At 49.2% G+C, this 23,753-nt stretch overlaps 9 protein-coding genes across 9 annotated transcripts; 4 read left to right on the top strand and 5 right to left on the bottom strand.

Moving 5' to 3' along the window:
• Positions 1–172: 172 nt before the first annotated feature.
• N7447_007193 (cytochrome P450) lies at positions 173–1,904 on the top strand (the record flags this gene model as incomplete). The annotated part of the gene is made up of 3 exons (XM_057231455.1): positions 173–250; positions 346–957; positions 1,017–1,904. The coding sequence occupies 3 exons, from the start codon at positions 173–175 to the stop codon at positions 1,902–1,904; spliced, it is 1,578 nt and encodes a 525-aa protein (XP_057086545.1).
• Positions 1,905–2,135: 231 nt separating this feature from the next.
• N7447_007192 (Mpv17/PMP22 family protein) lies at positions 2,136–2,915 on the top strand (the record flags this gene model as incomplete). The annotated part of the gene is made up of 3 exons (XM_057231454.1): positions 2,136–2,231; positions 2,291–2,707; positions 2,763–2,915. 3 exons carry the CDS (start codon positions 2,136–2,138, stop codon positions 2,913–2,915), a joined length of 666 nt encoding a protein of 221 aa, XP_057086544.1.
• Positions 2,916–4,609: 1,694 nt separating this feature from the next.
• On the bottom strand, positions 4,610–6,672 carry N7447_007191 (MDR family MFS transporter; the record flags this gene model as incomplete). Its single annotated transcript, XM_057231453.1, has 4 exons — positions 4,610–5,257; positions 5,323–5,749; positions 5,799–6,178; positions 6,235–6,672. 4 exons carry the CDS (start codon positions 6,670–6,672, stop codon positions 4,610–4,612), a joined length of 1,893 nt encoding a protein of 630 aa, XP_057086543.1.
• A 2,176-nt stretch (positions 6,673–8,848) lies between these two features.
• On the top strand, positions 8,849–10,012 carry N7447_007190 (Aryl-alcohol dehydrogenase (AAD); the record flags this gene model as incomplete). The annotated part of the gene is made up of 1 exon (XM_057231452.1): positions 8,849–10,012. One exon carries the CDS (start codon positions 8,849–8,851, stop codon positions 10,010–10,012), a length of 1,164 nt encoding a protein of 387 aa, XP_057086542.1.
• A 622-nt stretch (positions 10,013–10,634) lies between these two features.
• Positions 10,635–12,177, bottom strand: glkA (glucokinase glkA; the record flags this gene model as incomplete). Its single annotated transcript, XM_057231451.1, has 2 exons — positions 10,635–11,939; positions 11,995–12,177. The coding sequence occupies 2 exons, from the start codon at positions 12,175–12,177 to the stop codon at positions 10,635–10,637; spliced, it is 1,488 nt and encodes a 495-aa protein (XP_057086541.1).
• Positions 12,178–14,209: 2,032 nt separating this feature from the next.
• Positions 14,210–15,149, top strand: N7447_007188 (Mic19 family protein; the record flags this gene model as incomplete). The annotated part of the gene is made up of 3 exons (XM_057231450.1): positions 14,210–14,268; positions 14,477–14,534; positions 14,604–15,149. The coding sequence occupies 3 exons, from the start codon at positions 14,210–14,212 to the stop codon at positions 15,147–15,149; spliced, it is 663 nt and encodes a 220-aa protein (XP_057086540.1).
• Positions 15,150–15,453: 304 nt separating this feature from the next.
• N7447_007187 (ribonuclease P/MRP protein subunit POP1) lies at positions 15,454–18,165 on the bottom strand (the record flags this gene model as incomplete). Its single annotated transcript, XM_057231449.1, has 2 exons — positions 15,454–17,757; positions 17,827–18,165. 2 exons carry the CDS (start codon positions 18,163–18,165, stop codon positions 15,454–15,456), a joined length of 2,643 nt encoding a protein of 880 aa, XP_057086539.1.
• A 235-nt stretch (positions 18,166–18,400) lies between these two features.
• Positions 18,401–20,523, bottom strand: N7447_007186 (putative MFS drug efflux pump; the record flags this gene model as incomplete). Its single annotated transcript, XM_057231448.1, has 8 exons — positions 18,401–18,811; positions 18,865–18,995; positions 19,056–19,428; positions 19,485–19,864; positions 19,915–20,071; positions 20,121–20,179; positions 20,236–20,317; positions 20,371–20,523. The coding sequence occupies 8 exons, from the start codon at positions 20,521–20,523 to the stop codon at positions 18,401–18,403; spliced, it is 1,746 nt and encodes a 581-aa protein (XP_057086538.1).
• A 684-nt stretch (positions 20,524–21,207) lies between these two features.
• Positions 21,208–22,135, bottom strand: N7447_007185 (PaaI family thioesterase; the record flags this gene model as incomplete). The annotated part of the gene is made up of 2 exons (XM_057231447.1): positions 21,208–21,585; positions 21,716–22,135. 2 exons carry the CDS (start codon positions 22,133–22,135, stop codon positions 21,208–21,210), a joined length of 798 nt encoding a protein of 265 aa, XP_057086537.1.
• Between the last annotated feature and the right edge of the window lie 1,618 nt (positions 22,136–23,753).

Below are 23,753 nucleotides of genomic sequence, written 5' to 3'. Positions count from 1 at the left end.
ATTGAAACTCCCAGCTCTACCAGACCCATTCCGTAGTATGGGTCCGTCGTCATTGATTGCGGTTGGGTGCGGATATCGGCGGCGGAAGAGTACAGATGTATAAAGGAAGTTTGAGACATATGATAACAAGTAGAGCTAATCCAAGCTTGTTTCTTCATGGTCATCTCACAATATGCTTGTTGAATCTGTATTGGAGTGCTTTTCTCTACAGAGGGTTCTGGGAGGCTTGGTAGGGCTATTAGCAGTAGCGGTACGCATATCCTGTCCCTTTGATACATTTTGCCTTTCTATCCCCCATTTCCAAGTATCATGTCCCTAGAAGTAGGCTAATCTAATGCATTCCAGAGTTTGGCCTACGCCCTCTACAATCGCTTCATTCACCCTCTCCGCCGTATCAACGGCCCCCTCCTCGCATCCATCACACCCTGGGTCCAACTCTACCATGGCCTGAAGGGCGATCGCCATCTCTGGCTACACAAGCTACACAATCAGTACGGGACACATGTGCGTGTTGCGCCTAATTTCGTCTCTGTCAACTCCGATCGTGGATTGCACGATATCTACGGCCACGGGAAACGCCTTCAGAAGGCCGATTTCTATAATGCTTTCCCTGCCATCAAGGGCGTGTATAACACGCACAACGCCATTGATAAAACCATGCATGGTCGCAAAAGGAGAGTCCTTAGCCAGGCTTTCTCGGAGAATGCTCTCAGGGGCATGGAGGATGTGATGCTCCTCCATGTGCGTCAGCTGTGTTCCGTGCTGGCTGGGTATGATGGGGATTTCGAATCGCATGATCAGAAGGGCAATGTCAAGAATATGGGTAACTGGTTTAGTTATCTCTCGTACGATGTTATGGGCGAGCTATGTTTCGGCAAAAGTTTTGATATGCTTATTTCTGAGGCTATGAGATATAAAGTTGGATTAGTGGATCGTGCTGCGAATAGGCACTATGTGGTAAGCATTTCTATATTTTTTTTCCCTTCATTAGGAATCCCTTTTTGATTCTCCTATAGTGTGGACTTTGGATGCCCCTAGACACATGGGGTTTGGATCAGATATTCATCCGCAAGCTGACGCGCGACCGATGGAATTTCATTATGAATTCGCGCGTTGAAGCAAACGAGCGCGCCAAGGAACGCACCCAGATTGGTCACGACGCTAAGAAGGATTTCTTCTATTACCTGTTGAATGCGAAGGATCCAGAGACTGGCAACGGACTCAGCACCCCCGAGCTTTGGGGCGAGTCAAACGTTCTCATGATTGCGGGCAGCGACACAACCTCGACTACATTGGCAGCTACACTCTTCTACCTAGTTCGGAGACCGGAGGCACTGGCCAAGCTGTGCGCCGAGGTGCGCGGCGCCTTCAACGAAGTCGAAGATATCGTCACCGGCAGCCAGCTCGGCGAACTGGTGTATCTCAAAGCATGCATCGACGAGGCGTTGCGTCTGGCCCCGGCCGTGCCCGGCGCGATTCCCCGCGAAGTGATGGAAGGCGGCGCCGTGGTCGATGGCGTCTTCTTACCTGCCGGCACAGACTGCGGAACACCGACATACTCAATCCACCGTCAAGAGCGATACTACCGGGAAGCAGGGACCTATATTCCAGAGCGCTGGATTGAAGACGCCACTTGCAGGGCATCTGGGATGTCTTGGCAGACAACCAAGGAGAGCATTGAGACTGCGCGACACGCATTCTGCCCATTTAGCATTGGGCCCCGTGGCTGCATTGGTAAGAGCATGGCATTTATGGAGATGCGGCTGACGGTGGCGCGGCTGGTATTCCTCTTCGACATGTCATTGGCGGATCGTGAGGGCGAGGACGCGGGGGGGCATCTGGCGCTGACGGATCACTTCACTTCCGCAAAGAATGGGCCGAATGTTGTATTTAGACGGAAGTAATTTCGCAATTAAGTTTTAGGCGTTTTATCATTCTTTAAAAGCGGTTATGTCGAAGATGTAGAATTTGAAACAAAAAGTCGCTTAATCTCTCAGCCTCTTATCCGCCCCCCAACCTCTTTAACTTCTCAGGACACGGTTGCGCGTCTTGGCAACAATCCTTGACCCTTTTTTACTTGTGTATATTGGAACATTGGAACATTGAATGGATCTGATCAAAGGGTCTTGTCCATTATGACCTCACCATTGATTGTGACGTTCGTGCAAGCGACCATTTTGAACGCCATTTCCAACGTCCTCGCGCAGCTGATTGACCAGCGAAACAACAAAGTAAGAAGTGTTTATGTTTTATATGATCAAAGATGGCAAAGGTAACCAAAAAATAATAGGCTCCATTCACTCTAAACACAGTGGCTCTCCTGCAATTTGTGGGCTATGGCATCTTAATCGTGCCCCCTAATTTTTACTGGCAACGCGCCCTTGAAGCGCGTTATCCAGGGTTTCCTACGCGTGCCGAATTCTCAAAAGTGTTCAGTCTTCGGTCGCTGAAGTCAATCTGCTCGCCTCGCTCATGGCTTTCAGTCTTTTCAAGAGCTCGCCCGGAAGATTCGCTTCCTAGCCACAAGGAGAAAGAAAAACATGTCCGATGGGCACCGCGAACGCAGCCATCCGGGCTGCGTAGCTTCATCATGAAGTTCTTCTTTGATCAGACGGCTGCCTCGACCGTAAACCTCGTGTTATTTGTGGTTGCCATCAATCTATTGAAGGGAGAGAGTCTGAAAAAGTCATGGGAACTGGTTGTTTTGGTAAGTTGCTCTACAGGTGAATAATACTGATTACAGATATGCTGACATCTACAAGGATTTCCGGCCTCTTATGAGTGCCCGTTTGAAGTATCGGCCCATTGTTTCGGTCTTAATGTACACGGTTATTCCTGTAGATCGACGAGTGGTTTTTGGAAGTGCATGTGGGGTGATCTGGGGTATCTATTTGAGCTTATATGCCGGTGTTTAGGTATTGTCTGTCAATCTGCTTCTTTGTGTCACTTCAGCGTTGTATTATTATACTTTGAAAGAAATTGATCCAATAATATGTCAAACGGTTTTATCCTTATGATGAGCTCGAATAAATAGGATGAAACTAGGTTAAATGTCCAAAGACTCGGGAAGATATTTATTTACCTGTTGATAGTATCAACAACTGGGTGACTGAGACATACGAGGTGTATCTTAGATATGTTTCAAGGTTCCCTATACAACCTTAGAATCTTCCCGGGGTCTACTGCAGCTGACTGTGAATCGTGTCTACCCCCACAATTGAAAGTGAGCCTAGAAGAATATCAATCATACGGGCCAATGCGCGGGGATCAGGAAAATTTCTCTATTAGATTTTATCTTGTTATCTTGGATATGCCAGTCATCGCATGTGAATGGCCGTCCCCGCATTACCCAGAGGGAACTATGTAGTGGAAGTGCGGCTAGGCGGGTCACCCGCAGGGCGAGCCAGCAAAGCCTGAGATCCTCCCAAGAACATCCCGCGTAGTGGGGGGTTTTTGCGAAGCCAAGCTGCCTACAAAAAGGCTCGTAATATGTAAGCATACGTAGGAATCTTTTATATGGTTAAGTCATACAAAGAGTACTTATCAGTGATGAGGATAATCTTCGTCACATGAAATATACGTACCGGTAATACTGCCCGGTATCCAGATATTCCGGGAAGACCCGCAGAGCCGCACCGCTTCCGGGGGTATATATAGACCCCCCGGGCCCCCTCTCCTCTTCCTCTCTTTTTTTCTCCAGCTCCCTTTGCCTTCTGGCTTAGATTAAGTGTAGTATCTGTTCTTGTTAGTCTAATCACTAACAGTTTCACCACGGTGGAACTCGGCTGATTATTCCAATCTTTTGACCTCGTGACTTGGCCCCCGTGCTTGCACATGCCTCGTTGCACTGTGTCGCTGGGCTTACACTACCCCCGGCTGATGCGACGCCTTTTTTCATCACCTATTCGGCTTTTCCGGGCATTTGGAGAAGAAAGTTCAAAGGTTTTTTTTATGAGCGTGTCACACTTCGTAGTCTTTAGAACTTGGCTGTCTCAACCCTTCAATCAATCTCATATTGCACCGTGCACCTAGATGTCTCTGTAGACTCTCATCACAGGTTATGAGTCCTTGAAAACCTATCAAGATCCTCCCCATCGTCGACCTCGATGTCATCATCAGAATCGACGCCATCGTCAACCCAATTTACCTTCTCCGCAATTTCACGCTGATCCACCACACTCACGTGTGCTCTCGACGCTCATGATCCTTACCGGCAAGCATGATCAGCCAGCTCCCAAGCACCTGTCAATCACCGAGTGGACCCGCAAGTCTCATCACCTCCATCGAACCGTCGCACTACTCCATGACACAAGCATACGTACTGGGGAAATATACTACATATCTAGGCCCCTCAAGTGAGGAAAGAGGCTTGTGTTCCAATCAAGAAATAAAAAAGAATCCATTCGAAACATAAATCCCATCGCACAAGCAAGGATATTTGGTTTTTTATCTGACATTAATGTACGCACTAAGTATGATAAACAATAGAAAGGCGTGAGTACATGGCCCACTACAATAGGCATTAAGCATGTCATGAAGAAGAGGGAACAAAAAGAAGATACCGAAGATTAAGAATGTGCACGAAAAGAGTTCAGTCCGAGCCTGAAGCTCAAACAGGGACCACGTCGACCTTCTTTCCTTTGACAGACAACCAATCGATGAAGACGGGTCCGACGAGCGACAATGCGCCCATGGCGACAGCGACGTAGAATGTGTGCACGATAGCAGCATTCCAGGCAATCAGGACACGGTGTAGGGCCTCGCCAGTAACAAGAGTGCGAAGCATAGTAGCACCAGCGGAGATGAGTTTTGCAGAGTCTTGCTCAGGCGCATAGTGAGCCAAGTTTTGGACGAGCTGGTTCTGGAACACATTCTGCGCGACGGAGACGAAGATAGCGCCACCAAGAGTCTGGGCGAAGATGACCATCGCCGTGCCAGTAGGTATGTCTTCGGCCTTGAGGGCAGTCTGAGCGACGATCATAGGCTGCTGCATGCCCAGACCCAGACCGATACCAAAGATCGCCTGGTATCCGATCCACTTGGAGTGGTTTGAGTCTAACTCGAGGGTTGTCAGGAGTCCTGCGCCGATTGTCATGAGCACGGATGAGGCGATCATGAAGGGCGTGTAGTATCCAAAGATGGTAACGAGGCCACCGGATAGGATAGAGACAACCACCACTCCGATAATTGTGGGCAGGTTCATGATGCCGGATTTCAAGGCGGTTGCACTCTTGATTGATTGGAACCAGATAGGAAGCTGAGAAGGTTAGAGCTTCGATTGGAACAACGGGAAGGGGGAAGAAGCAAATGGAGAGGACTCACATAGTATGTCAAGACAAAGAAAGCAGCGCCGAGAGCAAGGGAATACCATGCCGATCCCCAAACGTTACGGTTCTTGAACAGACGCGGTGGGACGGTTGCGCGGTCCCCGGCCCAGATTTGGACGCCAATGAAGATGAGACCGAGAACGCCGAAGACCACGAATAGGCCGATAATGCGCCCACTGCCCCACGCATACTTGGTGCCGCCCCATTGTAGCGCAAGCAACAAACTGATGATAGCTGGCAGGAAAAACAAGGAACCGATAAGGTCCAGCTCCCCGAGCTGTTCCTTGAACGTGTTCTTCTTCAGAATGGCTTTGGGGGTTTGGAAGAAGAACAACACGAAGATGAAGGTCACTGCTCCAAAAGGCAAGTTGATATAGAAACACCAACGCCAAGTGAGGTGGTCAGTAAATGCGCCTCCCATACTGTCGAACGTTAGCATAACTCGGTCATCAAGAGCTATGAGTAACATACAGAGGGCCGGCTACGCTGGCAATGCCAAACATCGCGCCGACGATACCTGTGTACATAGGTCGCTTGGCTAGTGGTACACTCTTGCTGATGATGAGGACAGAGCCCGAGAAAAGACCAGCTGCTCCGAGTCCGGCGATGGCTCGGCCGCAGATGAGTCCGACGGAGGAGGGGGTGACAGCGCATACGAGCGAACCCAACTCGAAAATGAAGAGCGCGATGAGATAGATCCACTTGATCGAGTAGAATGTGTAGAGTTTGCCGAACATCAGGGACACGGCGCATGTTGTCAGCAGATACGAACTTCCATACCAGCCAACGTCTTCGAGTGAGTTGAATTGGTCAGTGATCTTGGGAATTGCGGTTGCAATAATCGTGTTGTCCTAGAGGATTGGGGTTAGCTGGACATAATCAAGTGAGGAAAACTGGCAGTGCATACCAAGGACACGCAGAACACGCATAGACAGAGACCAATGCTGATCAGCGTCAACTTCCATGCGGAAGGATATTCTTCCTCATCCTGTGGCGTTTCGGTATCACCGTTCTCCTTTTTCTCCTCTTGTGTTGGCTTCTCGAATATGCCCTTGGGAGACAACTCCTGGGTGGAGTCTCCATTCATTTCCGCGTTGTGAACAGGAGTTGGGGTGTCACGATTCGCAAGTTCTTTCTCGGTATCAGCGTAGGGAGTTAAATTTCGCAAAGGCTCATCGACTAGGGTGCTCTCTTTTTCACTGGAGGGCTTTGAAGTCTGAACTTCAGACCGCGCATGAGTGTCGTGATCGGGTGCCACTTCTTTGTCCTCAGTCTTGTGCTCAGCTTTGTCTCCGGGCACATCTGCCTTGGGAGACTTGGCTTTGAAGGCATCAAGGAAGCCCATAATGAAAAGAAAAAACGAGGATTAAAAAAAGCAAAATAAATCACGTAATGAGAAATAATGAAAGTTAGGACGAGCAAAGAGGAAAACAGAGAGTTTTAAAAAGAGAAAACAAGCCAAGAGTGACATTGAAAACAACACCAGTTCGTACAGGTCTCATCAACCTTGCGGAGGAAAGGGTCAATCCAGGTGGCACCAAGACCCTGCCGTATTTCAGACCATGTGGTACATGAAACTGAAACCTTCGCCGAGCTGCATATCCTGTTTTATTTTCGGTAGGCAGCGAAGTCTAGTTCTTGAGAGATGAATTAGTTAATAACAACTGGAAATGCATTTATGCAAGTATAACTAGTCAGAGTAGTCCGAACATCCTAAGTCTTCAAAAACGATGGATTTGTTCTCATCCGACAGAATCTGAATCATAATATGCGGTTCAATGCGGGCGAAATGTTGAGTTTAGTTCGCCTCGGCGGGGCTCGCAGTCAGGAGAATGCAAGGATCAGGGTGATCAATTATTCAATTGCTGCATGAACTAATTTGTAAGTCTTTGGTTGTTGCTCGCCAATCATCGTTCAGGGGGTGCAAGTACATCACCCCCCTTACTCGAGCACCCAAAAGAGATAAACATCAACAGAGTTCTCCGGTACGGAGTACACCGCTGTTGACTAAACAAGGGGATAATAATAAACATGGCCGAATAATTTGAAAGAGGTTCCAGAGAGCTAATGTACGGGGTACAATGTTATATGGATGATCGACCGGGCATGGATGACATGGATGACATGGCACTAACGGAATGGGGATTAGTGCGGACAAAGGAGAACCACGGGAACAGCCCGGAGATCGGGGTTAAGCTTATTATTCCTACTGAATAGGTAGAAGTTCATATTATTCATCGTATCTTCATATCGCATTCGTTATGAGAGAAATCAGCAGGAGTCAGCTACATCTCCTATTTGTAGGGCCAAATGTAGACCCCGGATACTAGCCCCGTTCCAAATACAGCATGAGCATAGTCTCAGCTGATGTATGCTGACACTACTATGTGAGTGATCATATTCATCTATTACACTTGCTTTTGGGTTATTGTTGTTGGTGGGCGGGTGGAGGGGTAAATATAGGGGATTGATACTACCACCCCCCTTTGGATGCTACCACCCCCCCCCTGCCTGAATTCGCAGGCTAGTATTGACCGCTCTTCTCACCGCTTTCATCCTCGAACTTTTATTTTATGCTACCACTACCCTGTATGTATATCACACCTTAAGTACCTCCAATTACTATGTAAATTGCTAGTAAAAATAAGTCACTCCTGTTCCACTGTAGTACCCAATAAGGAATTCAAAATAATTGTTGTTTACACCTTTAAACCTCCCATTTTACTACCTATTTCTCTCGCATTTTTTACCCATTCCTTCATTTCTGCAGAGTTTTTGAAAACAGCATCAATTTCCTATTTGGGACTAGCGCCGTGCAATTGGCATGGTGGGTGGTAGAGTACGAAAGTGACTTCATTTAATTAGGGGGTTGCATAGTAAATGTAAGTACCTCATGCATGGTCGGTGGTGGCAGAAATATGTCCGGCAGAAAAAATAATTGGCCTGCGAATTCAGGCAGGGAGGGTGGTAGCATCCAAAGGGGGGTGGTAGTATCAATCCCCTAAATATATCGCTGTGTTGAAGGTATCGTCTGAATGATCTTTATGTTCGGCAATAGAACAAGCTTGCTGTGACTAAATCATATCAAACATATAATACTAAATATTAGTTCAGGAACTCATCCCATGGGTGTAATATGTGCCCATACACGGCAGACACAACTACATATTTGGTAGTACAACATACAGTATTGGTATCATATATCATCATTGGCTATATTCTACCTACTCATCTGGTACCCATGTGGAAAGGTAAGCAGGAAGACTATAAAATTTGGGTCCGGAGATAGAGTTGGGAGGGGGCTTTGATCCCAACCAACGGGGTTAACGGATGCGCTGACAAGCTGACGAGCTGACGAGACTACTCGTTATTATCGTGACATTAACTCCGGGCTTCACTTATAACGAAGTAACAAGCTTAAATATAAAAGGGGCACCCCAACCGACCAGAAAACATCATCCACCATCATCAATCTACAACACCATCAACCCACAATACACTTTACCTACTACACCTTCACAATGGAACAAATTTTCAGCCCAGCCCCAGAACCTACAACCCCTCTGGGCCGGTACCGCGTCCTCTCCTCAACAGCAGGAGTCCGCGTCTCCCCCCTCCAACTGGGCGCAATGTCCATCGGTGACGCCTGGAGCCAATTCATGGGCAGCATGAGCAAAGAGCAATCATTCGCCTTACTCGACGCATTCGTCGCCGCCGGCGGCAACTTCATCGACACATCAAACAACTACCAAAACGAGCAATCAGAGATCTGGCTCGGCGAATGGATAGCCTCCCGCAAAAACCGCGACCAACTCGTCCTGGCCACCAAATTCACAACAGACTACCGCAGCCACGCACTCGGAAAGGGTAACGCCCCCAACGCTTGCGGCAACCACAAGCGCAGCATGATCCTCAGCGTCCGTGACTCCCTCCGCAAACTCCAAACCGATTTCATAGACGTCCTCTACCTCCACTGGTGGGACCATACCACCTCTATCGAGGAAATCATGGACTCCCTCCACATGCTTGTCGAACAAGGAAAGGTCATGTACCTCGGTATCTCGGATTCGCCCGCGTGGGTCGCGTCCGCGGCGAACACTTATGCGCGTGCGCACGGTAAAACGCCCTTCTCTATTTACCAGGGACAGTGGAACGTGATGCGTCGCGACTTCGAGCGTGAGATTTTGCCTATGGCGCGGCATTTCGGGATGGCACTTGCGCCGTGGGATGTGCTTGGTAGTGGACATTTCCAGACTGCTAAGCAGCTTGAGGAGCGGAAGAAGTCTGGCGAGGGACTGCGTAGTGTGATGGGTGGTGACCAGACGGAAGAGGAGAGACGGATCTCCGAGGCGTTGTCGGTTGTTGCTGCTGAGCATGGGATTGAGTCTGTTACCGCTATTGCGTTGGCTTATGTGCTGTGCAAGGCGCCGAATGTGTTCCCGCTTGTTGGAGGCCGGAAGATTGAGCATCTGCATGATAATATCCAGGCTTTGTCGATTCGGCTTACGGATAAGCAGATTGGGTTTTTGGAGGCGGCGAGTACTTTTGATGTTGGGTTCCCCGGTAACTTTATTGGGAGTGATCCGAGTACCAATGGTGGCAATATGAACCTCCTGATGGGGTCGTCCAGTCGTATCGATTTTGTGCAGAGACCTCGGGCGATTGGGTATGAGCCTGGTAAATAGTGAGCTTGGTGTGTTTCGGTATATATTGTTAATAGGACGAGTGCAAATATTACTTGTTTTTCTTATCCACCTTGGGTACATCTACTTGAAAAGATTCATGAAGAAGCAATGGAATTGTGAAATAAGAAATAGACAAGAAATGAAGAAGACAATGGGCGTAGAAGCCAGTTTAATGCAATGTACTGTTATCGAATGCCGTTCCACGCCGGGAAGGCCACAAGGAAGATATCTCTGCAACTCCAAATGAGAATTTCAGCCCCCCAAATAATGTGACATAGTGATGGGAAGGAGATGGAATGGGACGTGATGATTGCGGATGCCCGCACCTGCAGGTTGGAAACTCCTGCAGGTTGGCAAGTTGACCATCAAGACCTGAATCATGATTTCAGCTGACGGTGTTGCCACGGGGTTGGGTATTTGTTTCCGGGGGTAATTGATTGTGGCAGGTGTCAAATTTGAGTAACACCAGGAAGGTCGACCAAGCCAGGTTTCAAATTCGCGGGGAAGAGAGAGGAGGATGGCCGCTGTGAAGGTTGCGAAAAATGAAGAGCCCTTGCCAACAGGAACAAGAAACAGTGCCATCATTCTTCAATAAATGAAGGCAACCATAGGATCAAGTCATTTACTTCTCCCTGGGAATTTCGACGCCCTCGTGCCGGTTAGCGACGAGCGCAATCAGAGCTGCGCCAACTCCGCTGCCATCCTTGGAAACTCCAATGCGGACCTTCTTGTCGCCGGCAACTCCAACCTCGGGAACTTCGCGCAAAGCCCCACGCAGGTGCCCTTCGAAATTGGGGTAGAATTCAACAAGACTACCATCGACACCGATGTCGATCATATCGTCAGTCTCAAGCTTCTTGGTGTGTACGAGAATGGCAGCCAAGGGAACAGCGCTCAGGCGAGCGGCACGTCTTCCAATGGCGTGAACTATGATCTTCACAGCCTGGCACTCTTCAAGGCTGGGATTCTCAATCTCGAGGTGATCCTTCAATGCGGTCTTCACATCCACCAGATCCTTGCTGTTATCAATCTCAACTAGACTCAGCAAGCTGGTGTCAAGACCCCATTGACGGAAGAGCATAGATCCTTCAGGAGTGACAACCTTGGAGTTCTTGTTGGCCTTGAACAATCCATAGTTGGGGTCGTTGTGTAGAGACAGGAGCGCACGGCGCAGGATTTCGCCCAAAAACATGCCGGAAACACGCTTCTCGAACATCTGCACACCGGGGTTGTTGCTGTGGGCGTTCAGCTCGTCATCGAACACAGTGGTAGGGAGCACGCTCATGTGGTTATCGAAGCTACCCCACTCAGCGTTGACAATCATTTCGCCTGTGGAGTCCTCAAAGTGGGCATCCTTCATGTTCTGGAGCTTGGTGATGTTCTTGGTCTTCTCCACGTAAGCACCGTTGGTACCGGTTCCGAAAATGGCACCGATGAAAGTGCCAGTCTTGCCTGGCGAGGTGTATGAGCGGGCCATGAGAGTACCGACGGTGTCGTTCACTAATGCAGCCACGCGTACTGGCAAGTTCAAATCATCAATGGCAGACTGAAGCAGCGCGCAAACATCGTGGCCAACCGCATCAGGAATGTTAAAGCCCTTGGTCCAGCGGATCAGGGTTCCGCGGTTGATACCGCACTGGCGCACGGGGAAACTGAAGGTAAAGCCCAAATCGAACAGATCCTCTTCATGGTTACCATCCTGTCGGCGGAGTTGGTGGGCCTCGAAGTGTTCGTTGTGGTGGATGCGGAGGAATGCCTCGATTTGACGGGCCAAGAATAGGAAGAGATCCTTCGATGTGCCAGAGGCCATCAATTCGCGAGGAATTAGGATCTTGGATTGGGTGAGGGAGAAAGTAGTATCGCCGTGCAGGAGGACCGAGCACACACGGAAGTTAGTGCCACCGAGATCAACTGCCAAGTACAGGCCCTATAACAAGGAGAATCAGCGCACAATTCCCATTGTAAATAGTCTGCCTTCATACCTTTTCTGTGCCATTTGGCACTGCAGTTACGAAAGTCGGAATTTGGCTCAAGGTGGTGCCCTCTTTAGTCAAGCCCTCCTCGGACTGCTTGATATACTCGGCAACCCCGCGCTGCACTTGCTCAGCGGGGTAATCGAAGTCTTGCGCAATGCGCTTGGCTTGATCCAACAGTGAAGAAGACATGATCGAGAGATGAGGATGGCCGGGTAGAAAGTTAAGGTACCGGCTAAGAAAGGAAAGGGGGGGGGGAATAAGTAAGGAAGCAAAAGAGCGGGAACTGGAGAAATAAGGAACACAAGGAACATCAAGGTGGGATGACGGAGTGGGCTCCATGAGGTCAACCCGGTACCTTGGCAGTACATGTCTTGCCGTAACAATGACCACCGTTAATGATGTATCTCCCAAGTACTCTTTGAGTAATGGGGAATTGCCGGGTTCACCGGAGACAGTTACTTTATTTTATTTTATTATACGCGTTCATTTAATCCTCTAAACTGCATTAAAGTAATCAATAAATATTGTATGAAGTATTCTTATATGGTTCCATTCCGGAAGCAGCCTCTACATTCCTGATTCGTAAGTTTGGGTTTTCTTTTTTTCCCATGACGCCATGAAAGTAGAAATTTTGGCAGACTTGGGCAGTGTGGGGAGGCTATGTTACTGTTATTACTGGTCAATTTCTTTTTACGTGCATATTTTCCCCCGACTTCACCGGTGAGCGACACAGGATAAGACTGGGGCAGGGGACGGGAATATGTCAATGCCACGTCGGGGCGCACGGGGAATGACCCTAGTATTTCGCGCAGTATTTCCCCAAATGTGTATTCTTGCATCTGACAATTCGCGCACGGGGTAAATTGAAACATTTGATGGTGCGCCAACAATGTACAACACAGGTACATATACATAGAGACGATCGGGATAGATCGGCCCCATCCCGGCATAATCGGCCCCAGAGCCAACAAGAACATGGCCCGAATGCACGGAATCCCGAGTGTGGATGTCTTGAGCCCCATGGAGATGATGAGACATGTGGCTTGTCTCTTATTAATAGTTATTCTTCCTTAGCCGCAAGTTCTACGATTCGCTTAATGTTTCAAAAGCGAAATTCCCTGCTCGGCATATCTTCATCCACTATACATCACATGTAGGAGGGTTCAATTATCTTGTAACTGGATAGAAATACTATGCAAGACCATTTGAAGACAGGATAGACTCATTTGGACTTATAAGCCCCAATTTAATACAACATGTATGGATTCATTAACCAAAATTAGGGCTATCAAGCTTTTTGACTGATGGCCCATCAGTGATGGGACTTTAGCCCATACTTCAAAATCCTATGGTCACCATCTTGCTTGCTTGGAGACTAGATTTAGCATAGCCAGTCTCCTTTTTAAAGCGGCATTGTTTGTACAACGCATTTTCTTTCTCGTATGCGACGCTGAAAAGGCCAGAATATACCACCCAAATCTCATAGAAAACTCGGCTTTATGATGGGAAGGGGGAGATGATATCTAAAAGAGTTATCTACAAAGAACATCCGAGAAGACTGCTAAAAAAGACTTCCAAAAAAGGCCTCGGGACATGGCAAGGCCGCATAAGCGGCCAAATATTATCAATGTTATGATATGAACTTGCCGTTTCCTACTCAAAGGGCCGGAAGATATCATCCAAATGTCAATATAGTAATACACTCCACAGAGACTAAGTACACGGCGTTTGATTTACCGCCACATGGTGTTGGGATGTGGAGGAAACCATGGCTGCCATGACTGTTTAGTTCTGGCGACGTCATCTAGTTAAGCAATAAGTTTACTAGTTAAACATTGAAGGCTAGACCAAGCCTAGCTCGAGTTTCAGTCCTCCCAAGTATTGCTGGATTCCGTCATATGTCATGTTGTTTGCAAACCTGTATTTGATGTTTGAAGTTGATATCGCTAAGTCCTTCAGTTTCAGTTATGTAGACAATTGCTGTTAGAGAAAGTCATGGTATCGCTCCAATATCATAGCAATATACAACATTCATCGTAGTTCCAAGGTCGACCGTCAGGATGCATGACGACACAGCGGCAACTGGCGTCCCCGGACCGAGGATGACTAACATATAGTCACATGACCTCCAACATCCTCCGAACTGAACGGGTTGTGAGCGGGCATCTCGAACCACCACTATCTTTCTATCTCCACAGGACTCGTCCTTTTTGTCGAAAAAATGGGTGCTGGAAACTCTAAGCCCGAGGCTTCGGCTGGCTCACAACATGTGTTCTCCAGGTATTGCTCTCCGACCTCAATTTCAGCTTCCGCGGCATTTGGTACTTGATGACGGAGAGAACGGGAACTACCTTCCAATTGGCGCCAATTGAGAAGGGCAAATGGTTCCCGCAGATCTAAAGCAGCTGTCAAGAAGTCATTACCATTTGCGACACCGCGGAGCTCATCTAAAGCATCCTACAGCCAACGCTAACATGCCCATGCACAGCAACTCTCCCGTCCAATTCTCCTCAAACCTAGTCGATGCACTCCAGTCGACCTCAGAGGTGAGCCCAGCATATTTATAAGCAAATCCCCAGCTCAATGCAAAAGCTCACAACCCATCACTCAAACAGACCGACTCCACCCGCGCCAAAGCTTTGGAATTGGAGATTCAAAACCGCGTCGCGCAGGAACTAAAGCGCCTCCGCGAACGTGAGCAGCAAACCCTCGCCGAGATCGAGAAGCGCATCTCAGAGTCCAAAGACACCACCTCCCTGCCCGTCACAGCAGCGACCGCGCCCCTCGCCCCCTCCACCTCGGGTTACCCAGCCGGCTCACTGAACCTGGACGCACCGCGGATTCCCTTCGCCGGCCGCCACCACGACCCCGTGCCTGCAGTCGCCGCGCCGCAGGAAACTTCCGCCGCTGCACAGCCTGTCACTAAGCGCGATGTCTCGCGCGACTCTGTAGCTGCTGAGATTGAGCAGCTGCGGAACAAGCTTGATGGGCGGAGGAAGCTTGTGGAGCTCGATGATGGTGTTGCTAAGGCACGCTCGGATGTTACTAGCTGTCTGCAGTTGAATGATCGTCGGCCGTTGAACTGCTGGGAGGAGGTTGATGCTTTCAAGCGTGAGGTTGCGCGTATGGAGGCTGCTTTCGTGGATCGCATTGTGGGTTAGATTGGTAGGTTCGGGGATACAGCGGCTTGATGTGAAGTCTTTACGTTTTATGGGACGTGATTTTGGGCTAGGAGCTGCTGTACTGTATGTATAGAACGTGCATTTTTCTTTGTTCCATTTGTTTTCATCTAAAATAGGATAGAGTTAGTCCATGGATGAGAGTGGATCTTCGTCGTTTAATCCTTGGGAGGGCTATTATTTTGCCAGTAGAAATATATACGGAGTATCAAGTGACTGGAGCAGATGGTGCTCAAAATCACAATTGGGCACCACCGCTGCTGCGCAATGTTCACCGAATTTGGTATCATACAAACTCCCACATCCCTAAACGCCCACTATTCTCCCCTGAGGACCGAATAATACACATTCTTCTCTCAGAGGGCTTGGCATCAGGAGCCAACACCTTTGAAAGCTGGATGGACCCAATTCCTGTTCCTTTGCCTTCCGATAGATTGTAGTTTCCTGTAGTGACAAAACCAATTAAGTCATCTTCGGTTGGCACATCCAATGGCTCAGAGCCAAGTTCTCCATCAGCAGATGAGATGAGAGCTTCGGCAAGGAGACGCCGAGCCTCTTCAGATTCGGGCGTAGGGTTTCCTCCCTTGGAAATATTCGATTGACCAGGCTTGTTGGTCCTTGCCGAGCCTAGTTCAAGCCATTTCTGGCGTAGAGCTGGGTCCGTAGGAAGCCGGTAGATTCGTGCACGGGGTGTGGGTGTGCCTCGCGTGGTGAGGGAAAGATAGACCGTGGCAAGGGTAGAGACGTCGACGGATGTTTTATCGAGCTTACTCAAGTTCTGGTAAGTATCGACCCGAGGGAGACGAACATTGTGGATATTGAGGGGTGGGATGATGGGAGTGTAGGGTTCGGTTTTCTCAGTCTCCTTGGACCCAGTTGGCTTTTTGACCGAGCTGCCGCCGGCAGTCTCCGTCGTAGCACCGTCCTGTTTCGGCCCTTGAAGAAGCCTTTCCCAGTCACAGGCCCACCCATGGCCTATCTCGCCCTTTGGACGACCATCACCCAAAGAAATGTTATCAAACTCGGGGCGCCGCCCCTTGGGACGTCGCTCCCAATCACGTCGAGACTTTGCAGTCTCACGCTGGCCCCATTCCCAGCCAGCTCGTGTTCCTGGGAAATCCCCAGGGAACCAAGCCTCGCCTGCTTCGAAAGCAAGCTGCTGTTGCTGCTTCAATCCACCAAGCAATGGGTTTCCTCCGCTGGATAGTGGGTAGAACATGATTGAATACCAGACCGGGACAACACATTTCCATGGTAATAATACGGTCCAGGAGCCCGGAGCATTGCTGCGGTTAGCCCGGGCTTGTGGCTTGTTTGCGAGTATCATGATCGGGATTTGAGGGTCTGAGGGTTGGGATGGCGGATATTCACCAGGACCGGCAAGAGTGTGGCGTCGGTTGATAGCCTTCTGGCTCGGCAGCTGACGAGCCGCTGTTAACCGCGTGGAACGGTCGAACAGCTGAGAGGGACCTTGGGTTTTGTCCGGATGCCAAGTAGAAAGTAAGATAGCAAGGTCATTCATGTGGGATTCGTTGTTAGGAACGTGAAGTGTGCGTGGCGGGAAGTGTAGGCGAGGATCAGAAATAGCAAAAGAGAGAAGGGCATTATGAGGTAGTGAGGATGGGTTCGACACCCCCAGAAGAGATGGCCAGACGGCTTCTGGGCTCTGCGACGATGGAGCATTACCATCTGGCCCGAGAATGGGTCTCAATGCCGCCAACAAAGCCTCAGTAGACCCTGGCCCTGTGATTTCAATACTGCCAATTTCGAAGCGCAGGTCCTCGACCATGACAGGGGGGTTTTGCGATTTGGATACCTCAAGAACATCCGTCCATAGCTGAAGGAACGCCGAAGGATGGACTCTAATCCAGAGTTTTCGATGATCTTTCTTAGACGACTTGTGCTGAGATTCGTCGGCATCAACCATCTCAACATCTTCTTGCTTGACACACCATATCAGTGTCACTGGTGCAGCTGGGCGTTCCGGATGGTCTTTCTCATAAGTCCAGGCCTGAAGAGACCGAGTTCCGGCTCTCCACTTCTTCCCCTTAGCGCCCCATGCATTGTCCCCGTTGACACCCACTGCGGCCAGGACAGCCTGGATAGCTGGTTCCGTTCCTTCCAACTGAATAGTAGACATATAACTCATATCCCACGCCACAGCCCCCCGGGCGCCTCGAGCCCGGTGCGTAGGCCGATAGCATTTCTCGGTGGGGGCCAAAGGAACAGCAAAGCGCCAAATCGGGTCTTTGGTCGTCGCCATATGAGCTCGCTTTGCATGATACAAATGAGTGGGCAGCCAAGTCTTGCATTGCTGGCGCTTGCGGTACTTATGCTCTGCCGGAACAGGCCTCGAGAGCTTGTTCTTCTTGATCTTGGGAACTCGTGGTGCAATATTAAAGGCATGACTTCCCTCATTTTCCAGGGAAGTTTGGTTCTCCTGGTCACGCTTTAGTTTCGCAGCCGTCCGTCGGGCCTTTGTTTTCGAGTTGATAGCCTGCAGCCGCCGGGCGGTATCGAGTCGAATGCGCATCATCTGTGATGGCTTGCGTCTGCGCGCCGTAACAGTAGGCGTGTTATCCTCGGCCATCTAACATGGTTGAAATATCGGGTTAGTCAACGGCTATAGGAAGATTCGTAGATCATTGTCGATCGATACCTCTCGCTTGGCTCGAGCCCTCAACCTCCGCGGAACTCGCTTCACATTGTGACTCGCCGTCCGCCGGCGCAGGGTGCGGGGAACTTTTTGGAAGGCTCGCGTCGTGAGCGCAGTTTTCGACCGCTGCATCCCCTCTTCCAGGGCCTGGATCTCAAATGCCCGGGCTGCAGAGTAGGCGGCCACATCGAGCTCGCCCGTTGCGGAGAGGGCGGCGTCGGCCGACTGCACAGCCAAGGTGCGCGCATCAAAGGTTTTCGCGCGTTTGCGAGATGCCCCAGCTGTGCCATGAGGACCTGAGGGAGCGAAAGGTTTCCGCTTGGCGGAAGGGTTGGACGCCATGGCTGCTGATTGAAGTTGTGTCGACGTTTTGCGAGCGTAAAAAAGTTGCCGGGCTTGGCGCGTCATGATCGGCGGTCCGAGGATGATCTTATTTACTGCTCTTTTACTATTGACATTTACTTTGAATATTCCCCAATCACATTTTTGATACATTGTTCTCGTGTTTCAAGAATCCCCCGTAAATAAACAAACAGAGCGAATAATAATTTGCATAAATCGCAATTGGGATGCACCCTCACATTACCACAGCAACATGGTCTGTCATATACTTCTGGATGTCGCCCAAGAAACAGGCGGCCAAAAGGGAGACGGCACCGAATGCAATACTGACATAGTATACCCATTTATATCCTTCTGCATATGCGATCTGGCCAGCCGCCACGACCATTTGATATGCAGTCTCATTGCCAGCAATACCAGGGATTGTGTGCAGCTCGTGTAGCAACGAGGCACCTGTCAGCTCAATTGCCTCGCCAATCAGTTTGACATCGGTGATGTTGAGTTGTGTCATCATCACACCACCGATGTAGTGCGTTGCTGCGGGGACAAACTTAGAGATGAAGACATTGTAGTATATGGTGTAGCCAATGCCACCGCCTACCACGCGAATAGAAAGGGTGAGGGCAGAGATAGTGGCAATCAGATCCTAGCGAAAGCCAATGTCAGTAGTAGACTTTACTCTCTCAGCAAAAAACTTACATCCGGGCAAATAATTGTGGTGATGATCGAGGCTGGCACCACAATACCTCCAATTCCAAGGCCAGCAAGGATGAGGATTCCCCAGAGTTGATACATATTATCGGTGCGGCCGGCAGCCATAGCACCACATCCTGTTTAGGAAACAAATTAGCATTTTTTTCTGGACTCTTATACCCACCAAGAAAGCTCACCTGCGGTCATCAGAACGCTACTAATGATCAAGAGCTCCTTGTTATGTCCACGAAGAACACTTAGCAGCGCAAGCACAATACATGCTCCTGCCATGATTCCGAAACCAATAGGGAGACTGCGAACACCCACGTCCACTGGGTCATGTCCGTAGACATTGAACGATTCCGTGGGCCAAAACATAAGCACCGAGAAGAAGTTGGCACCGGAGATGAAAGTAATGACGAGAGTAAGACCCAGAATCCGAGGCTCTTGCTTGAGACGAGATGGGAAAATAGGGTATTTGGCTCCGTAGATTTCCCAGAAACCAAAAGCAACAAGCAAAAGGAACCCAATGATCAATGGTGCTAGCACGTGGGCAGATGTCCATGGGTACTAAATGAATATGTCAGTAAGGTATGTAGCCCTGCACAGGATATTTCCAAGCATACCATATATCCACCCCATTGCAAGCCGGCCAAGAAGACAATCAGACCAGTGATGCTGAGCAAGCCTCCAACGAAGTCGACCCGTCCAATTATCTCTTTTCGGCTCAAACCAGCTGAGTTGACTCGTGGGGGAGGGAAGTAGAACAAAACCGTGATCAACAGACCAAAGGCGCTCCACGCAGCACAAAACGCACCCACATAGCGCCAATGGCTATGGTATGCGATAAGCTGAGCCCATAGCACGGACGGGCAGAATGGTAGGATGGTGAAGATAAGGACCGCCACATAGACTCCTCTTTTTCGAGTTGGCGCCATTTCGGAGGTTGCAGCCAGTGCTGTCAGTTCATTGATCCCGGCACCGGCACCAGCGATGGCCATTCCAGCTGTGTCCACGTCAGCGAATGTCTACTTCGATATCTGGGCGAATACAAACCGATGAAGTTGTTCATTGTGTGTACTGTGCTGCAGATGATCATTCCAATAACAATCAGGGATGCTCCAATAATAGCGACTGGGCGGCGTCCGATCAAATCTGATAGAGACCCAACAAAGGGGCATACACCGGCAAGGCCGAGGAGGTTTGCAAGCACCTAAGCCTCATTAGTCGATAGCCCTATACTTCAATGGGTATACACTTACAAACCAGACCCAACGGTCTGATCCACCAATGTCTCCATAAATGTAGGGAGGGATGCCGCCTGGTAAACAAAAGCATCAGAGTCATATCATAGCTTTCCTGTTGTTTTCGACATACCGAACAGGTAGACTGGGATTTGACTTCCAGTCCACAAGAAAGCCATGGCTGTAAAGCCCATGAAGCGACGGAAGGTCATCTTCTAATGGTCAGTATTGTTTGCATGCAATCACAAATTGAACAGCCAAATCCTACCGGGATATCCTTCTCAGACTCATGCATAGCTTCCTCCGAGCCTAGACCAGTCATTTCCTGGTGACTATGCTGTGAAGCGTCACTATGTTCGTGATGTTTCACCACAGCCTTTTCGTCGGCCGGCCGACTTGACTGAAGAATTAAGTCCGCCATGACGAGTGTGAGCCAAGGGCACAATTGTAAACAAAAGAAGTACAAGTGAGGGGCCAGATAGGCAAAGAGTATAAATCTGGGGTGTTGACCTTGGCCCTACTAGACTCAAAACAAAATTGGATGTAATTCGAATCAGACTGAAATGTGGATGATATTGAAAAATGATGCAGATCTTGGAGGAAGGACAGGATATATAATTTATTTCAACTGAGCCAGTCTAGTACATATCATTAACGTCCCCTTTGGAATGTGGATACAGAGTGGGGAAAGACAAGCTCATGCCCGTTGGATATAACCGGGACAGTAATGCTTGGAACATAGAAAATACCGAGGTAGCTTGGCGAATATCAACTAGGTCCGGGGAAGATGCGGGGGAAGAAAACATGGAGGTGGCTGAATTCTACTTCGGAGGCCCATGCCAGAAGGGGTATCAGCCCCGACTGAGTTTGATTATAACCTTGTCAAATGTATAAAAGACATCTGTTAGAAATTAACAGATAGCACATTTTTATATATGATTCATATGAGTATATGAGGTTCGTTTTTCCCTAGGTTTCTGATCTCGAGTTGACTTCATCCAAAGGGGCCAGGAGGCCTGAGTTTATCACAATCTCGGTCAAAGCTTCCCAAGTCACACGATCGAAGAAAGCCATCTAACGAGTAAATTGTGGATATTTCCACATTTCAGAAATACTCCCCAATCATGCTCAGCTTGAGTGTCTTGGGAACAACAAAAAGTCCCGTTGCTTCGACACATAGGCGGCCTGCCATGTCACGGACCTCACAGTTGGCGTAGGCTTTGGTATCCGTGCTCCGTTCCTGATCGAGGGTTGTTTCTAGGGTATAGAAATTGTCCGAGTAGACTGGCGCTCGGTAGTTGAGTTCGAGATTGGCAGTGACCCCTGTTCGTGCTGGGAAGTGCCGAATGGCTATGCGCCCCATGTTCTCATCGACCACAGTGCCAAGCGCGCCCCCGTGGACCATGGTTGGCCATCCTTCGAGGCCTGGTCCCAAAAAGACCACGCTAAAGATTTTCTTCTCTTTTTCATTCCAAAAAACTTTCTATAAAATACGAGAACGGTTAGACAAAGCGGGATCCCGAGGTTCGGTAGTCAAAAGATTCGGCAGTCGAAATGTCGGTATTCATATATGGACATGCCTCGGACCCCAAGGAGAAAAACGAGAGACCAACCTGTAATCCCAAGCCCCTACTGCCAGCCAAGGGGCCAGATGTCAGCCGATGGGTTTTGTGCTTATCCGCAAAATTTTCGTAGACGTCCTTTTCCACGTAATCGGGGTTACGGCGCAGCTTCTGCACAATGGGGAGTCCAACGTCGAACACTCGTTGGAGTTCCTGAAGCTCCATTTGGTCCTCTAATGTCCCAGGAGCCGGTGGCGCTGCGATTCTGTTGTCTAGCCATTTCCCTGCACCGACGCCAAGTGTTCCAAATATGCCGGCATAGATTAGGCGGCGTGTCCAACGCGATGTTGCTCGTGAGGCATTTGGTTGTGCTGCGGTGCTGACGTTTCGGACCGCTGGTCGCCAAAAACTTTGTGTCTGTATCGACGATTGGCGAAGTGCCGACTGTAGTATGCTGCGATAATGGATCATGGTGGTCACATTGCCATTCCTCTAGAATTAGGATGTTGATTTAATTAGAGCTTGGGACAATTTGAGACCGAGGCTCGGGTCACGTGTATATTGCCATTAGTCATTTACATATGTGGGGCCTATTTGATCTGGCGCCCGCTTTTATGTGCTCAGGCTCAGGCTCACTGCGTAGATGTCCACGGGTCAGGAGTCAGATCAGTCATGCTCAGTTCAGTAATACGCAGAATGGATGGCGAGTACTCATCAGATGCTCTCTGATTACTCGGCGATGCTCAGTTTCCAATCAGTAACGGTCATTCGAGCTGCTCATCGGAAAGAACAATACTCCGTACCTTTTACATTAGACAGCAGGTTAGATCAAAAGGGGATTCATAAAGCATGGACAGCGAAGGAGTGAATTACTTGGAGCCAATCAGTAAGTATAAGAAGGAAAAGGTTTAAGTAGTTAGGGCGCATATTTTCATACCATCTCCAGTGATGCATCCTAGTTTGTTCCCAGAAAAGCGACATTGAAGCCAAAATATTACCTGGTGTCAGCTGAATTGATCGACTATCGATTGCTTCTCTTGCTATTCGACAGTCCTAGGTGAGCCGGCCTGGGTAAGATTTGAGAACTAAAGATACAAATTCGAGCGGGCCCATGTAGAATTCGTATACACAATTTAATCCTCCAAAGCCCTACCCCCGAAGCCCTGGCCAGTACCATCCTGTGAGAGAATTGAAGCAATTTGAGTCCTCGGGTATGGGGGTGGAGGCTGGAGCTGGCAGTCGGGCGATTGGACGTACCTGAGCGAGACGTTGATATTGTTCTGACAATGCAATAATGATTCCATTACGGGTGGAATTCGTGGTCCTGCTGATTGAGTCGTGGTTTGGATGGACCACGTAAGATAGTTCGTTCTGCCGATCGCGGAGGGAGATTACCGTGGACTGAAGTATAATAAGATGGTGCATTGATGATTCTCGCCCTGTATCTAGAGAGTTATTAGTATAGAAGCATTTCCTATTGCTTCATAGACGGAGAGAGAAGCCCTACTATCACCCCATCCAAAGACTGGACCTAAGAGCTGAATATCCTCATCGTATTCGTTCTGGACTGCGTCCCCGTTGCCCGCTAGTAGTTTTTGCAGAGCAACATTCTTGCCCTTGTTGCGACGGTCTTCACATCGCTTTCGCCAGTCTCGATACTCTACTGAGACTATGGCTGGGATAAGGGCAATAATCTCGAGCCCAGACACAGAGTTGAAAGCTGGTGAATCGCTCAGCTTTGCCACTATTTATGAGAGAGATGTGATGGTCGAGGCATGTGTCTTAGCTTTCATCCTTTTAATGCCACGTAGGGGACTGGGGCCATCGAGTCACCCAATAAGCTCAGTGGGAGGAAATAATATGTAGGAATCTGATTTGGCAGTGTGGAACTATTGACTCTTGGAGAATAAGCTTGAATGCCCTTGCGAACTTGAAAGGTTTCCAACTTCTATATTTCCAGGCACCCAAGCTGTCGATGAGTCGTTCTGCGTTCGTTGGTCGCTTCTTGTCGTAGTCAAGACCCTCTGACGGTATTGCTCAGTGGACACTTTGCTATCAACAACTGTCGCTTACTCCTCTTCACTTCTGT

Source organism: Penicillium robsamsonii, assembly GCF_028829455.1.
Source record: "Penicillium robsamsonii strain IBT 29466 chromosome Unknown utg000003l_segment0_segment0, whole genome shotgun sequence".
Classification (NCBI taxonomy): Eukaryota; Fungi; Ascomycota; class Eurotiomycetes; order Eurotiales; family Aspergillaceae; genus Penicillium; species Penicillium robsamsonii.
The sequence above is the reverse complement of the archived record's forward strand: the minus strand, read 5'-3'. Positions and strand labels throughout refer to the sequence as shown.